This window comes from Macaca thibetana, chromosome 20 (assembly GCF_024542745.1).
Source record: "Macaca thibetana thibetana isolate TM-01 chromosome 20, ASM2454274v1, whole genome shotgun sequence".
NCBI lineage: Eukaryota > Metazoa > Chordata > Mammalia > Primates > Cercopithecidae > Macaca > Macaca thibetana.
Genome location: NC_065597.1, coordinates 15,925,981 through 15,942,117, shown reverse-complemented (window position 1 = coordinate 15,942,117; position 16,137 = coordinate 15,925,981). Strand labels below are relative to the sequence as shown.

General features: G+C 42.4%; 2 protein-coding genes across 3 annotated transcripts in view; one reads left to right on the top strand and one right to left on the bottom strand.

Annotated features, from left to right (window-relative positions):
- The window catches only part of IST1 (IST1 factor associated with ESCRT-III), a 413,363-nt gene that overhangs the window by 48,232 nt on the left and 348,994 nt on the right, over nt 1-16,137 (top strand). The gene's annotated exons all lie outside the window — the stretch shown is intronic.
- TAT (tyrosine aminotransferase) lies at nt 4,965-14,495 on the bottom strand. 2 transcript variants are annotated; one of them, XM_050772746.1, is made up of 12 exons: nt 14,400-14,495; nt 13,569-13,815; nt 13,309-13,413; nt 10,970-11,037; nt 9,961-10,119; nt 9,617-9,755; nt 9,053-9,105; nt 7,815-7,967; nt 7,402-7,530; nt 6,992-7,075; nt 5,859-5,957; nt 4,965-5,435 (listed from the first exon to the last, which is right to left on the bottom strand). In XM_050772746.1, exons 2-12 carry the CDS (start codon nt 13,801-13,803, stop codon nt 5,292-5,294), a joined length of 1,368 nt encoding a protein of 455 aa, XP_050628703.1. In that variant the 5' UTR covers nt 13,804-13,815; nt 14,400-14,495; the 3' UTR covers nt 4,965-5,291. The 2 variants fall into 2 exon arrangements, with proteins under 2 accessions (XP_050628703.1, XP_050628704.1); XM_050772747.1 differs by having other exon boundaries at nt 4,965-5,432.

Below are 16,137 nucleotides of genomic sequence, written 5' to 3'. Positions count from 1 at the left end.
AGATAATTTTACTTCTTCCTTTCCAATTTGAATGCCTTTTATTTCTTTTTCTTGTCTAATTGTTCTGGCCACTACTTCCAATACTATGTTGAATTAAAGTGGTGAAAGTGGGCATCCATGCTTTTTTCCTGACCTTAGAACAAAAGATTTTAGTATTTCACCATTGAGTATGAAGCTCAATATAAGCTTTTCTTTTCCTTCCTTCCTTCCTTTCTTCCTTCCTTCCTTCTTTTCTTTCTTTCTTTTGAAATGGAGTCTTGCTCTGTCACCTAGGCTGGAGTGCAGTGACACAATCTCAGCTCACTACAGCCTCTCCCTACCGGGTTCAAGCAATTCTCCTGCCTCAGCCTCCCGAGTAGCTGGGACTACAAGCATGTGCCACCACGCCTGGCTAATTTTTTTTTTTTTAGTAGAGATGGGGTTTTGCCATATTGGCCAGGCTGGTCTTGAACTCCTGACCTCTGGTGATCCACCCACCTCGGCCTCCCAAAGTGTTGGGATTATAGGCGTGAGCCACATGCCTGGCTGATATAAGCTTTTCATAGATGGCCTTTATTATTATCTTGAGGTAGATTCCTTCTGTTTCTAGTTTGTTGAGTGTTTCCATCATGAAAATGTGTCAAATCTTGTCAACTAACTTTTCTATATCAGTTGAGATGATCATGTGGTTTTTGTCCTTTATTCTGTTAATGTGGCATATTATATTGATTGATTCTTATATGTTGCACCTCAGTAATAAATTCCACTTGGTGACGGTGTACAATGCTTGTAACATACTGTTGAATTTGGTTTGCTAGTACCATGCTAATCTTCTCTGTATTGCTCCAATTTTAGCAGATGCACTGCCAAAGGGAACACTCCCACAGCTTTACTTTTTAAATATGGTATAATGTAAACATACATTAAATTTAGGCTATCAAATGAGTTAACGACCAAGAATTCTTTTCTACATTTGAAACACACAAAAATTAAGACACAGATGTGCTATTGTCTGTTTATTGTTTTCTTTGAGGAATTGGGCATCACCTCCTATACTTCAACCTTAATGTTAGCAAATGACTGACTGACTCTTTGGAAGGTGCTATGAAACAATTTGGCCTATAGAGAGCATCTGTATTTGCCAGTTCTATAATATTATATGAAACTTGTTTGTAAATAAACCTAAATTGTTTAAAATAAATAAGGATACAAATAATACGTACTGAGAATTCAGTTCTTTTCCAACATACGCAATAATTCAGACTTTAGGGTACGTAAAATACAACACTTCATGCAGAGTAATGTGCAGAATATGTGGAGTAACAAAAATTCTCTCCTTGACCAAACTCTAGCCAGTCTCCTCAGCCATTTGTGGACTAGGCCTCAACAGACTTGAACAAAACTCTAACACAGTCTCTAACAGTTCAAGGTAGCATCTCTAGGATGACTCCAGCCCCGCTTTAAAGGGCCTGCCTGAAAAAACTCAGGCTGCCAAAGGAATTTATTGTTCCAGCCTACACCTTAAGATATGGTCCCTGTCTCCCAGCCTCTGTGGGAGGGTAAGAGCCTAACTTCCAGAAACACCATTTAACAAACCCAGATGGGTTTCACGCGGACTAACCCGCACTTCGCACTTTTTGTAATGTTTCACTTCCCTCACTCTTCTGAGCGCCCTCTCATTCCTCTCCCACTCCCTATTCCCCCATTTTTCCTTTAAAGTCTGAGTAACATTTGTACAAATCAAAGTTCAGTTCAGTTCGTGCTGGACTCTTCCCTATTCCATTAGTATATTACTGGTTAAAACCTGCCCTAACGACTTCACTGTCCTGCTTTGTCTTTGACAAGAGCACGGGGGTGGATTTATTTTTCTGGCTGAGTAGAGATCCTAATGTCAGGCACTGCGGACGGTGAGGGCTACGATTCTTTGGAGAAAAGTTCCAGGGGTCTATACCATTGGAAACTAACACCAGCTAAAAGGATTTTCTGCTCTGCGTCACAACTCATGGAAGTTGCTGGTTCTGATCTAGAGCTGGGAGAGGTTAACAGATGATTACAAAGCCGAGGATGTTTCGTCAACTTCCTAGAACAATTCCACCAGTCAGAGCCCAAACCGGGGGCAAAGGAGGAAAAGAAACTCGAAGCAGGGTGTGACCAGGGTAGACAGGCTGAAAAAGGGAACAAAATGTAACATCCTAAGAGAAAGTAGGGGCGGAATAAAGGCACTAACCTTCGCCCGCAGCTCAAATTCTACGCCGGCGCCCGGAGCAGTGCCCTGTTGCCTAGCGACGGCGCATGCACACTGAGCAGCGCGAGCCCCTAAACACGCATCCGCGCCTGCGCAGCCGCAGGTCGCCGGGATGCTGATGTCGGCCGGGGGCTGCTGTGAGGCGCTTGGTATCACCCCGTGTTGTTACTCTCCAGTTACCCTGTAGGCGGGTCTCGGTCACAGAAAGAAAAGGTGAATTCGCAGCTGAGAGCCCTCCTCTCCGACCTTTTTTTTTTTTTTTTTTTTGAGACGGAGTCCCTCTCTGTCACCTAGGCTGGAGTGCAGTGGCGCGATCTCGGTTCACTCGGATCTGCCTCCCGTGTTCAAGCGATTCTCCTGCCTCAGCCTTCTAAGTGATCAGCCCGCCTCGGCCTCCCAAAGTGCTGGGATTACAGGCATGAGCCACCGCGCCCGGCCGTCTCCGATCTTTACATGCATTCTTCGTGTTATCTGAAGACACTCTGACGCCACCACCCAAAGCAACTGGCAGTTGACTCTCGGGAATTTTAAGCTTGTGTGGGGAGCAGCCGCCGCCCGGTAGTTCCTTTTTTATCTAGAGACACCCGGGACGTGGGGGACACCCCAGCAATGCCATCCCTCCTTTGACCCCCATAGCGCGCAGAATTACAAAGTTGAGTAATAGTTGATTTGAAAAAAGGAAAAGTGCGTACACACACACACACACACACACACACTCTCACACTCTCTCTCTCTCTCACATAGGCACAGGATAATCGCAAAGTATGACCAGCAACTGATAACTGATTTCCTCAGGGGAGAAAAAAGTGGGTGACTGAAGGACAGGAATGAGAAAGGACAGTTGCGTTTGTTTGTATCGTTTGAAATTGCCCAGTGTGCATGTGTTCTTTTTAAATGTTTGAAGAGCCATTGGCTCCCTTATCAAATTGTACATGCCAAGGAAACTCAGGAATTTAAGAAGTCTCAGTAGAATTCTGTAATGCTGGGTAGAAGTTTCTGTACGTGTGAAGCTAAAACGTCTTTTGTAAATCACGGAGTCTTCCTGTTTATTTCTGGTTAGAGATCTTTGGGAGCTTGGATGGAGGAACAGGAAAAGAGGAGCCTAGCTTTTTTGGAAAATTGGCAGCGGTGACATACGGGAAACTGAAATCTTTATCTCATCTCATCCTTTGTATATTCATTTTGGATTTGCTGAAGAAAATTAAAAGGTGAATTTTGCTGTGAGCTCAGTGAACTCAAACTTCAATTGAAAGGGAACATATGCTGTTTATTTTTGTGAAGGACATTAATTGGCAGGGTTGAGACCTGAAGTTCCTCTTTTAGATAAGGAAAATTTCCCTTGGTGAGAAATCTCTAGACTGGTTGTGATAGATTCCTAACCCCCAACCTTGAAAGGTAACTTAAGGCTCCCTACTCTAAGGGAAGGACTGAGGAAAATAATTAAACAGGCAACTGTGCCTACAAAGATTTGCAAAAAAAAAAAAAAAAAATAGGACACTTCTCATTCGTGGGGTCAAGCCAGAGGCATCAACTTTGTGACCTAGTGAGTGGTTAGTGGATCTAGGCAAGGGTAGTAACTTGGGACCAGAGATTAGGGATCCAAAAAGTTGAAAATTAAAGACAAAGGCCAGAGGTTATAACTTACTGCTTCTTAGTTTGCCTTGTTTGTAAGTAGGAAGCCAGAAGTTGAGCTCCCAAATAAAATGTGTTAGGAATTGTGTTTCTTAACTCCAAAAGCCAGTACATTTACAAAGAAGTAAATGAAACCTCATAGGTAATGAAACAATGAGACTGAGCAATGCCTGGGATTAGAAATTCCCAAACAGAGGAGAAAAAAACACATCACAGAAGAGTCATACTTAGTAAAGTTTATTAAAAAAAAAAAAGAAAAACAATAATTTATGCCCTCGGCAAAATAAAAGATCTCCTCAATATAAATGTTTCTTAGAAAATGTACGAAAAGATAATATAATATATATTAATAAATCAATATTAACATTACAGCAAAAGTAATAATCATATAACAATGACAAGTGAAGATATTTCTCGCCCTTACACAGTAGTATTTCTGGAAGGTCTCTGATTCCTGCTTGCTCTAGTACAGATGTGCTGTCACTTTAAGAAAGCCTGATGCGGCTAGGCGTGGTGGCTCATGCCTGTAATCCTAGCACTTTGGGAGACCCAGGCGGGCAGATTGCCTGAGGTCAGGAGTTTGAGACCAGCCTGGCTAACATGGTAAAACCTTGTCTCTACTAAAAATACAAAAATTAGCTGGGCATAGTGGCACACGCCTGTAGTCCCAGCAACTCGGGAGGTGGAGGCAGGAGAATCGCTTGAACCCGGGAGGCGGAGCTTGCAGTGAGCAGAGATCGCACCACTGCACTCCAGCCTGGGTGACAGAGCAAGACTCTGTCTCCAAAAAAAGAAAAAAAAGAAAGCCTGATGCACACAAATCTAAATTTAGGAAGTCAATCAATTAAAGGATATTCATTTGCATCACAATTCTTTACTCCCCCCCAAAATCAATAAAAAGTTAAAATAGCAACGTTTCCTAATGTGTTTAAAATGTAATTAACCAAATACATGTGTCCCCAACTTCTTTCCGGTTGTAATTCTGTTGCATAAAGTGAGGTATACCTGAAGTGAGGCAATAAGAGCGTTGACCTTCAGACCTGCCTGGAGAGAGTGTGTTCTTTCTTAGAGTCTGAGGAAATGGTTGGGGGCATAAGTTCTCTCAATCTTTTTCTTTTCCCTCATCCTGAGCTCTTATTTTCTTGTCTCAACTGCTTTCTGGTAAACTTTGTTCACCTGGTACTTTCAAGAAAAAAAGGAGGAAATCTTACGACAGGGAAGCAGATTAATGAATTAGTGAGTCACTCCAGCAGCGCAGAGCAAGGGAGAATCTGGGATGTGATCATACTTGGGGAAAAGCAGGAACAATCTTAAACTCTTGACATGGTGCATCTGAGGCCCCTCTCCAGTAGGGCCACCTGAGTCCCTGAGGAGCCGCAAGGCCTAGTCCAGCCCTCCCCAGATGGGACACATCCTCAGGAGAATGGATGCAGGCCTATTTATCACACTCCTCCTGGCTGCCTTCAGCACAGTGGTAGTGCTGCTCACAGAACTCCTGGATCCGGCTGCACGCCTCCAGCATCATCACCTTGGGGACTGTGATGACCACTCGGATGAAATTCGGGTACTCGAAGCACTGCTAAAAGAAAAGCCTGTTACTTTCAGAGCAATTGAGTCTGGTACTGGACGACCCTAAAATGGTCAGGACCCTGATCCACAAGAAGTGGTACCATTTCATCAGGGCCATCAGTTCATTCAGTTCCCATCACTGGAATGCTAAGTCAGCAACTGAGTTCATTCATCTTAAAAGGACTTGTGGGACAGGCTCAATTTCCTCTCACCTAGAACGTTTGTTTACAACTTTTCTTCCCAATATGGATGGAATTATGATCGGGGGGAGAAGCAAATTTTAAATAGGCTCCATGAGACACATCAGTTTGAATCTTTTCAAATGAGAAGATATTTTGTTGGAGGAGAAAAGATCAGACTAAAAACCAGCTCAGAGCTTGCTCCTGGGGCTCTAGAAACTGTTGAGAATGTGCTGAGAGACACAAGCACCCACCGTTGCTGGGAGGCAGTGGACAGACTGCTCAGCAACTAACCGCTCCGTGAACTCCACATCGTTCTCAAATTCTGGGAAATGTTCCATCTCAATTCCAACCTATACCAACAGGAGGGAGAGGCCAACTTATCAGAAGGAGGGAGAACAGGCCAATTTCCTATGCCAGAAATTAAGATAGGGGCTACTTTAAAAGATGTCTTGGAACTGTACTACTGATCCCTGCTAAATAAGAGGGCTAATACTTACGGAATTTTTCTCAGGGAAGAGAGGATATATTTTTATTAATAATTTATTAAAGAGTTCCTTCCCAGACGCTGATAAATAAAAGCTGGAAATAGAATGCTAGTATGTCTCAAAAGAGACACTATTGGCATTAGGGCCAAGCAATTCTTTATGGCATGAGACTAGCCCACAGGATATTTAACATCCCTGACCCACAAAATGGCAGCCCTAGTCATTCTGTAAACAAACAAAATTCCCGTGTATTCCCAGATACCCTTAGGGAACCAGTATCACTCCCAGTTGAGAATTACAATGGTATAAAAAGCCTCTTTTTTGTGTCTTAAATCTTCCCTATATCTACGTATATAAAATGATTCTCTGTACTGAAGAAATAAATCTTTTTTTTTCCTCATCTTTTCAGATGGGGTCTCACTCTGTCTCCCAGACTGGAGTGCAGTGGCACGATCAGGGCTCACTACAGCCTCGACCTCCAAGGCTCAAGTGATTCTTCCATCTCAAGCCTCCTGAGGAGCTGGGACTACAGCAGTGTGCCACCACGCCCAGCTAATGTTTTTTATTTCTTGTAGAGACAACAGGGTTTCACCATGCTGCCCAGGCTGGTCTCTAACTCCTGTGCTCAAGTGATCCGTCCATCTTGGCCTCCCAAAGTGCTGGGATTGCAGGCGTGAGCCACCATGCCCTGCCTAATTCAGTCATTTAAAGAGTTTTATGAGAACTGATAGAGGCTAAATTACCTCAGTGGGACAATTCAGAATAAGACAACTCCTAAACTGCCTGGCCCAGGAGGCTGGCTGGTTGTCTTTGTATCCTGCACAGTGGCAATTCTGCTGAATGACTGCCCTTTGCCTTACAACATGCATAGATCTAGGGCCTGCCACCCACATACTCACCATGAGGTACATGGCCCCAGAAGGGCGGACTGGCCGGAGTCCAGGAATGGCAGCCAATGCCCCATAACAGAGATCAGCACTGGACTACAAGAGGAGGCAAGGAGAAATCAAGGCTCAAAATTTAAGTAAGAGACAAGTCATTAAAAACAGACCCCTCGTTGAAGACTGAGAATGTAGGTGTGATGTTCTGGCATAAGGAGTGAAAAAGAAAAAGCTCTATCACTTGAAGCTTTTCACCAGGGGCAGAGAGAATGGCCGGAAGTGAGAAACATGTGGGTGGATGCTTACACCGATGCCATCTCTTAATACTGGAACGTGGCTCCAGAAAGGAGAACCAATTATTCCTAATTCCACAGGTGGCATTCTCTGACTCCCAAACTCCCAAAGTGGAGGGCAGGAGCTGCCCTTACCTTGAGGAAGCTCAGAGTGTTGTGGTAAAACTCTTCCGGGGTGCGACGTAGGATGCTTTTCAGAGCTCCCTGGACAATGGTACAGGGTCCCAAGATGCGCTGACTCAGCTTTGCCAGCCCATCTCGGATCTAAAAGACAGACACAAGAAACATGTTGTTTAGCTTTTCTTAAGCATCTCTGTCTTAGGATTTCTTGTTCTGACCTTTCTATCAGATTTTTAATATTGGGAAGTGATGGTGTCTAGTGGCGTTCTTAGATCAGACCGTCTGGGTTCATAGCCCAGCTCTGCCACACACCTGCTGTGTGACTGACAAGGAGAAAAAAAAGAAGAAAGCCTCCCTTGTCTCCACTGTGCTCACAAAGTAAATATATACCCTAAATTACACATACTCTTTCACCATATTGTTCTTACCTCATTGCCAAAAATGTCTCTTCGGTCATGAATGAGGATCCAGCCCAACCTCCAGCCAGGAACCAGCCAGCGCTTGGCCAGCCCTCCACAGGACAGGATGGGGACATCGGTGCTGAGGGTGGCCAGTGGTTCATATTTGCAATCCGAAAACACCTGAGAAGAAGTACTTGTTGTGGTTGTTTTCTTGTCTTCTTCTCACTGCAATCCCAGATCCCATGCCTCCCACCCGTTTTCTTCTATCACTAGGGACAGGTCCTTGGATTAATGGGATCATCCCGACCCTGAAGCATGACTGGGATTGCAAGAGGCTTCAAAGGGGACTACACAAAGACATTTAATTTGGTATCTGGACTGGATTAAAGGAAGCCTAAAATAAGGAAACTGAACCTAGCCCAGTAATATTTACAACTCCATGAAGCTGACTCTATGAAATTCCTGTCTATAGGAGTTAGAGATTTAAAATATGAGTCCACAATCTCTTATCTGAAATTCCTGGGGCCAGGTATGTTTCATAATCCAGAATGGTTTGGGCTTTAGAAAGGCCACGTAGCACATTTACCATATGTTATGTAACACTCCCAGAGCTGTCTAGGATAGTAACCTGAATCAAGAATATTGACATTTCTGCCAATTTCCCCACACTCTTAACAAATATATAGATCCATAAGTGGGAAAAATAAAAATTTACAAATATCAGGTCAAATCAGGTTTTGCAACCAAATGAATTCCAAGAATGTTTGGATTTCCAAAGTTCTTTGGGTTTCGGAAAACTGGCTAAGGAGTTGTGGGTCTGTATACTTGTTAAAAGTGCAGGGGGCCGGGCACGGTGGCTCAAGCCTGTAATCCCAGCACTTTGGGAGGCCGAGACGGGCGGATCACGAGGTCAGGAGATCGAGACCATCCTGGCTAACACAATGAAACCCCGTCTCCACTAAAAATACAAAAAAATTAGCCGGGCGTGGTGGCGGCGCCTGTAGTCCCAGCTACTCGGGAGGCTGAGGCAGGAGAATGGCGGGAACCCGGGAGGCGGAGCTTGCAGTGAGCCGAGATCGCGCCACTGCACTCCAGCCTGGGCGACAGAGCGAGACTCCGCCTCAAAAAAAAAAAAAAAAAAAAAGTGCAGGGATACCGATTTGCTGTAATGAAACAATTAGGAGTTGCTTCCGATTATTCCACTTCTAAAGTTTTCATAAAATAATTTGAGATTATTGTAGTGATATATCCTGATCAAGACTCACCATGTCTCCATAGATCTCATCAGCTAAGATGGGGACACACTGCCGTGCAGCCACTAAAAATAAAAGAAACATGCTGAAATCAGTTTTAATGTGAATTGCTTTATCATGTAATAGTCACATAGTATCATGTAATTTCCCTATCCCGTAATATTAAGAAGTTACCATTCTTAAAGAGGAGGACAAAAAGCACAAAGTGTGCTTTGCATTTGACGTCTGTGTGTTTTGTCTTCCTATTTAAGAACTGTAAATTCTTAACATACTCTTCCAGAGTGCAGAGCCTGAATTCGCCATTTAAGTAACTAGATATTTCAGACCCTATCTTCAACATGATGGGAGTGATGAAGAGGCAAGTATTATTTATTTTTGTCCTGGGAGTGATAAACAGACAAGTATTTCTTCATTTAGGCAAGCCCTACCACTCCTATCGCACAGCATTGATGAGCGACGTCAGTGGAGCTCCCCACCTCCACCCCAGGCTTGGAACTTGACTGGTTTTTGTCATTTCACACAACAGCTGAAGGATTCTGTCCCCACCTCGTCCTCTGTGAAGTCTGCTGGACATACCTGCCAGAATCTTCTGAAGATGACGTTTGCTGAACACTGACCCACAGGGGTTTGATGGATTATTGACAATGAGACAAGCTGTCTTTTCATCAATCAGAGATTCCAGTTGTTTCAGGTCAATTTCCCAAGACTTCTCTGGCTGAAGAGAAAGAAAGGATGAGACTAAGATGATTCGGAAACACTTAGGGGGAATCCTCACTTATCTCAAGGGTCCCATGTAAGCAATAAAGTCTGTCTCTGGCTTCAACCACCACTTTGAGACCTTCCTCTGCTGAAGTAATGGTCATATATTTTTTACAGGGTAGTAACTGAGCATTTGAGTCTAAGATTAAAAAGTCATTTACCAACAAATTGTAGAGTTTGACCTCAATTCCCATAGATTCAGCCAGAGTCCTGTAGAGAGAGAAACCAGGTCTTGGAACCAGGATGTTTTGCCCTGGGTTGGCCAACACAGCTAGACACATTTCAATAGCTTGACTGCAGCCACTTGTCAGAATGACATCCTGTGAAGCAAATAAAAGGTTAATTTCATTAGGGATTCCAACAGCAACAGGAGAAAAGAAGTTGTCAGGTGGGTGAATTGGGAGCAATTGTGAACTTCCTTTAACAAGTTGTAAGTAGTAGGAAATGTACTAAGCCAAAACCAAAAGAAATTTATATATGTTGATAACTATTGTTGAAATGTTGGCCACTTAAACAAATCACTTTAAAAAGGACAGGTTGGCTGTGACTCAGCAGACTTCCATGAGAGAGCATGCTGGCCTTGGACCTTTTTCGCCTGGTTATTTATTTACTTTTGGCCAGAGATTTGAAGTCTGGCTCTTGTCTGACATACAGGGACAGACACATATTGTGTTAGAAAATGCTGACCCCACACAGTAGACTATAGAGGGAAGGACATCATTTAAACTTGGCACTACCATCAATTCAGTATGTCCTGGTACTTCTATCTTTCTCTCTAAATGACCTTACAGTAAATGAGAAAAGCTACAATTATTTTTTTAAAGATCCTATTGGTAAAATTTTTTTTAATAATTTTTTGGTGTTTATGAGTTATTCTCAAATGATCTTTTACAGACAATTAAATATAGGTGCTCTCTGGATCCTTTCAGCCTCCTTGAGACAGACACCACATTAAGTTGTATGGGATGGTCATTCTCACACTGTAATGACATTAACTGTAATCACTGATTAGTGACCCCAACTCTATGAGAAGTCTTCAAATTGCTAAAGGGAAATTATTCTCAGCTTTTCCCCCTCTGACACCTGTACTTCTTGTGGAACAGAAACTAGGAAAAGAGGGGATAGTTTATCCTAAATTGCTTCAGAGCTGGTGTTTTGTATAAGGCTCACCTTAGCTTCTAGGGGTGCCTTGGGACAGTGGTAATAAGAAGCAATCTCCTCCCGACTAGACAGGAAGCCTGAAAGAAAAGAGTGGAAAGTGGAGCTTTTTTGGTTTTTAGAGACTGTGTCTCACTCTGTCACCCAGGCTTGGAGTGCAGTGGCACAGCCATAGCTCACTGCAGCCTCAAATTCCTGGGCTCAAGGGATCCTCCCACCTCAGCCTCCTGAGTAGCTGGGACTATAGTTGTGCACCCCCACACTCAGCTAATTTTTGAATTTTTTTTTTTTTTTTTTTTTTGTAGAGACAGAATCTCCCTCTGTTGCCCAGGCTGATTTCAAACTCCTGGGCTCAGGGGCTTCTCCCACCTCAGCCTCCTGAAAGTGCTGCGATTACAGAGGTGAGCCACTGTGCCTGGCCAGAAGATGCAGCTTTCATCCCTGAACTGACAGCTATGCCCTGGAGGCCCAGCATGGGCTTCAGGCTGCCTCTGCCCCTGCTCATAGGGCATTCTATTTAGTTCAGCTCTCAGCCACTGTGGATAAAGGAGATTCACTTCACATTTTATGTTTCACAATTTTAGTATAAGCACAAATTTATAAATGATAACAAGGAAGAGCTCCCCAAATACTCTGTACCATCTTATTTCTGTGATTATGTTTTTTTCTGTGTAAAATAAGGATTTCTATTATTCCTAAATCTTTTTTACAGACTGTATTTTTTAAGAAGTTGTAATCACTGGGTGCGGTGGTTCATGCCTGTAATCCCAGCACTTTGGGGGGCCGAGGTGGGTGGATCACCTAAGGCCAGGAGATTGAGACCAGTCTCACCAACATGGAGAAACCCCATCTCTACTAAAATTACAAAAATTAGCTGGGCATAGTGGTGCGTGCCTGTAATCCGAGCTATTCAGGAGGCTGAGGCAGGAGAATCGCTTGAACCCAGGAGGCGGAGGCTGCAGTAAGCCGAGATCGCGCTACTGCACTCCGCCTGGGCAACAAGAGCAAAAAAAAAAAAAAAAAAAAAAAAGAAGTTGTAATCAATGCATTCAATTCATGTGGTCCATTTTAAGTTTTTTATGTTATGTAATATTCCTATCAGTATTTTGTACAAATTTTTATTTCAAATTATTTTTGTACAATATTTCCAAATGTTGGCTCACAAGCTTGAAGTATCAGCAGTTTCATGCCCATCCTAATATTTTGCAAAATTTATATTCAAAAAGACAAGTTAGCAAGGCTAGAGGCACTATTTCATAATGTTTACTAATTTAATAGGTACAGATGGATCTCTCAAAATTATACAAATCAGCACTTCCTTAATTACTAATGAGGAAGAACACGTTTTTAGATATATATTAACACCTGTATCTCCTTTGAAATGAAATATTCAGAACCTTTGAACATTTGTCAAATGGAGATTTGGTTTTGGTTTTTCAGGTTAAACCAGTTTCCTAATACTTTGAATATTAAAGTCATTAGAAACTTTTCTTACAACTTAACTTTTGGTCTTGATTTTGTTTTTATTCTTATTGTATGAAACTTTATATAATGTAAGTAATCAACCGAAAAACCACGAAGTCCCCGATATAACTCTTTGAAGTGTTTTTAAAATTTGATTTTATCATGAAACTGGAGTTTTATTCTGCATTAAGAATGTGTTTCTATGTACACATAAGGAAAAAAAATGTTCAACACTGAAAGTCAAGGAAGCATGTACTTTACCAAAATATTCAGGGTAGAAATTTTTAATAGATGGAGAGAAGTAAACCTAAAAAGGAGTAATTTCAATCTATCAGAAACAACCTTCTATCCTTCAGTTTGAGAGCCCATTTTTTGTTGTTCTTGGGTGTTTGTTTATTTGTTTGTTTAACCTCTTTAGTCTTAAATAGTAACAATTGCATTTCAGTGTGCTCAGGACCATAATGAAAATAGCCTTTCAATACACAGAGAAGCAGAAATGAAGCAAAGGAGCTATGTACATAGGGCAATAAGTAAATCCATTTAGGACCTAGAAGCTCAGCAAACACGAAGCTCCTGCCAGACTCAAGGCCTTCAAATTAGAATTAGTAATGATAGGACAGGCACTTTACTTGACAAATAAGTATGTTTGGGAGCCTAGAGGGGAAGTGCCCATATGCTAAAGAAAACCAGGAAAGAAGTTGGACCTTGATGCCTTGTATTTAAGCATTCCAAGACCCCTTTCCCAAATCCAAAGGGCCATGTAATCTTAGCCTCTCCTTAGGAATTATGCATCAGGAAAGTGAAGAGAATTACTAGACATTTGGTCCTGTTATTATAGCACTAAAGATTTGGCAGCCACCAGGTATGGAGTGTCAGGAGGGGCTTACCGATGGATGGGGCATAGCCATTATATTTGCCCGAGTCCAGGGCATCTTTCATTGCCTGGGTAACTTCAGGGTCTGTAGGCAGGTTTCCAAACACAGTAGGGTCCCCTTTTTATGGGAGGAAAAAACAAAAGGAGCCAAGAGGTTATTCTCCCATGTTCAGTACTTAGACTCACCCCCAACTCCCATCCTCTCCAACCAGCCTGTTAACATGAGAGTAGAGGGGGACAATGACAGCCCCTCAGTAGTGTCCCCTAACTCACCAATGGAAAGAGAAATCATGGTTTTGTTTGGATTTGGTTTCACCTTCATGTTGTCCACAATGGCTCGGATGGGGTTGAAAGTTTTGTTGGCCATGTCTGAGGGCCTCACGGACCACCTGGTATTCCTGCCTTTCATTTTTCCCGGCACAGAGCTTCTCCCACCAACGTTGACATGCACATCCAGAATTGAGGGGAGGTTGCCTTTGCTGCTCATCTGAATCACGTATGGGTCCATCACTAGCGAAGCCTGCGAGGGGAAAGAAGGTCCCTGTGATGTTGAAAACATAGCACTGGGAGAGAGAGGAGCTACATTTGGACCTAAACATTGGGGTGACTTCACTAAAAGTGTCTTTCCAAACTCTCTCTTTTTTTTTTTTTTCTACTTTCTCTCATAAAGTAGCTTTACTATGAATGAGGGGAGTTTTAAGACTTTTTACTGAGATGGAAAATAAAGCAAGAACCCATCATACTTAAGTAGGATTTGCTACATGCATCTGCAATTCCTGTCAAAGCTTAGCCATGCTCTATGAGAAACCAAGAAGGAATAACATGAAAATTGTTCATCAATCAAAGAATAGGTGCTCCCTCCTTTCCATGCGAGCCTATCCAAGAAAATCTACCTAATGCTTCTTGTTATCTACAGAGAACCAGGAAGAACCACTCCATCTTGTTAGAAGTTCCATGTAAATATCATTGTTAGTAAAAGTAAAACCTTATCCCATAAGGATCCTACAGCCCTAGTTGGAAAAAGAAATCAATACACCAAAAAGAAAAAAGTGAACAGCCCAATCAGTCACCACTGCCTGATCAGCTTGGGCTTGAGATTTTTACCTTCCAAGTAAAGGAGAAAGCAGCCTCCAAGAAGCGAACCCTGAAAGCTCCCTTAGCTCTTCTTTGACAGGTTACAGTGGCAATGAACTCAGATGCAAATCCTGACTCCTGAAATAGTCTCCACAAACGGGCGTTGAGCCTGAAACTTTCATGCCATTGGTTGGGAATGAGAGCTCAGCAGCCAGCCCTCCCCTCAGCTTCTTTCCTCCTCTCCCCTCCTCATTGCCTCTTATCCCTAAGCCCACCTCTCACCCTCAAAGCAGGAATTTGTCCTCACTTCAAACATCTGGAATTCTCCTGTGTTAACTCTTTCTGGGCACTTGGTGAGATGATTTGAGAATATCTACTGTCAGAAGGTAGTCCTTATTACAGCTGATAGCTTTTATTAAATTTTTTTATTGTTAAAAAACAGCCTGTTAAAATTTAACAGTACAGAAATATATAAAGTAAGAAGTAAGCATTCTTCCTTGCACCTGCTCCCTGTACACTTCATTCTCACTCCCAGGGGTAGAGGGTGGTAATGGTCAGGCTCTTTCTCTCCATTCAGAGATAGATACATTAGATATAGGTGCATAGATACATAATTTTATAGATTTCAAAACACAGATAGGATCGTGCTCTACACCTTGTTTGGCAACATTTTTTTTTTTTTTTTCACTTCCTACATCTTGGACACCCCTCCTTGTCAATCCACAAAGTTTTGCTCCAATCAGAACAAATTGGGCACTTAAGTTCCATTCAATGAATATCTGAAAAGCACAGGGTTTCCAAGGCAGCGGAAACCTGTGCAGTTTTATCCTTGCACTGCGCGTGAATTCTTCACTTACCTCCTATGGTTATTGGAAGAATTTAAAATGTCAGGTGCGATCTACACAAAACAAATTTGCTAAGCAAAACACAAGGTCCACAGCCAAAATCTCAACATTCCTGTGAGCAGATGGAAAAGACCACCCACTGAAGGGTTAGGAGAAGGCTCAGTGGTCTCCCCAGGTTCAGATCCTATCTGTATATTTGTTGGAAGACAAAGATTTTTCACATCAGTTTGTTCTTCTCCATCCACTTTTCAGGGAGTCAAGCCTCCAGTGGGGTTGAATATAGTAGTCCCCCCTTATCCACAGGGAGCTCACTCCAAGACCTCCAGTGCATGCCTGAAATTATGGATGTCTGAAACCATGGGTAGTACTGAACCCTAGGTACGCTATGTTTTTCTTATACAGTAATGGCCGGTACCGTCTATAGCATGGATACACTAGAAAAAATTATTCACGTCTTGGGCCAACGGCATCCTTGTCATAAATGTTAGTTTACATATTTTATTATTTCCTTAAGACAGATTTCTATACATGGACTTTGTTGAAAAGAATAAGCATTTTCTCTTTTATGTTTTTAGTAAATATGATATATCCTTATATAATAAATTCAAATAGAGATATACATGAATTAAACCTTGATCACCTTCCCTCCCTGCATTCCCATTTCATATAAAAAAGCATTTCTAGTCATTTCTTGTGTATCCTTCCAAATGTTTTCTATGTTTATTACAATACGTATATAGCTGGTTTGGGAGTTGCTAAAAAAATAGAGACTAAAAGTGGTCTATAGTTGCACTGTCTAATATCGTAGCTACTAGTCATAAGTGGCTGTCGAATACTTGAAATGTGGCTGGTCTGAATTAAGATGTGTTGTTGTGGCTGGGCGCAGTGGCTTACGCCTCTAATCCCAGCACTTTGGGAGGCCG

Bases quoted from the DNA above. Each gene is read 5' to 3' on its own strand.
- TAT (XM_050772746.1), bottom strand. From the start codon at position 13,803: ATGGACCCATACGTGATTCAGATGAGCAGCAAAGGCAACCTCCCCTCA. The intron at 10,120-10,969 runs GTGAGCCTTATA...TTTGCTTCACAG, and splicing joins AGGCACCCCTAGAAGCTAAG to GATGTCATTCTGACAAGTGG. The intron at 5,958-6,991 runs GTGAGTATGTGG...CTGTTGGTATAG, and splicing joins CTGGGGCCATGTACCTCATG to GTTGGAATTGAGATGGAACA.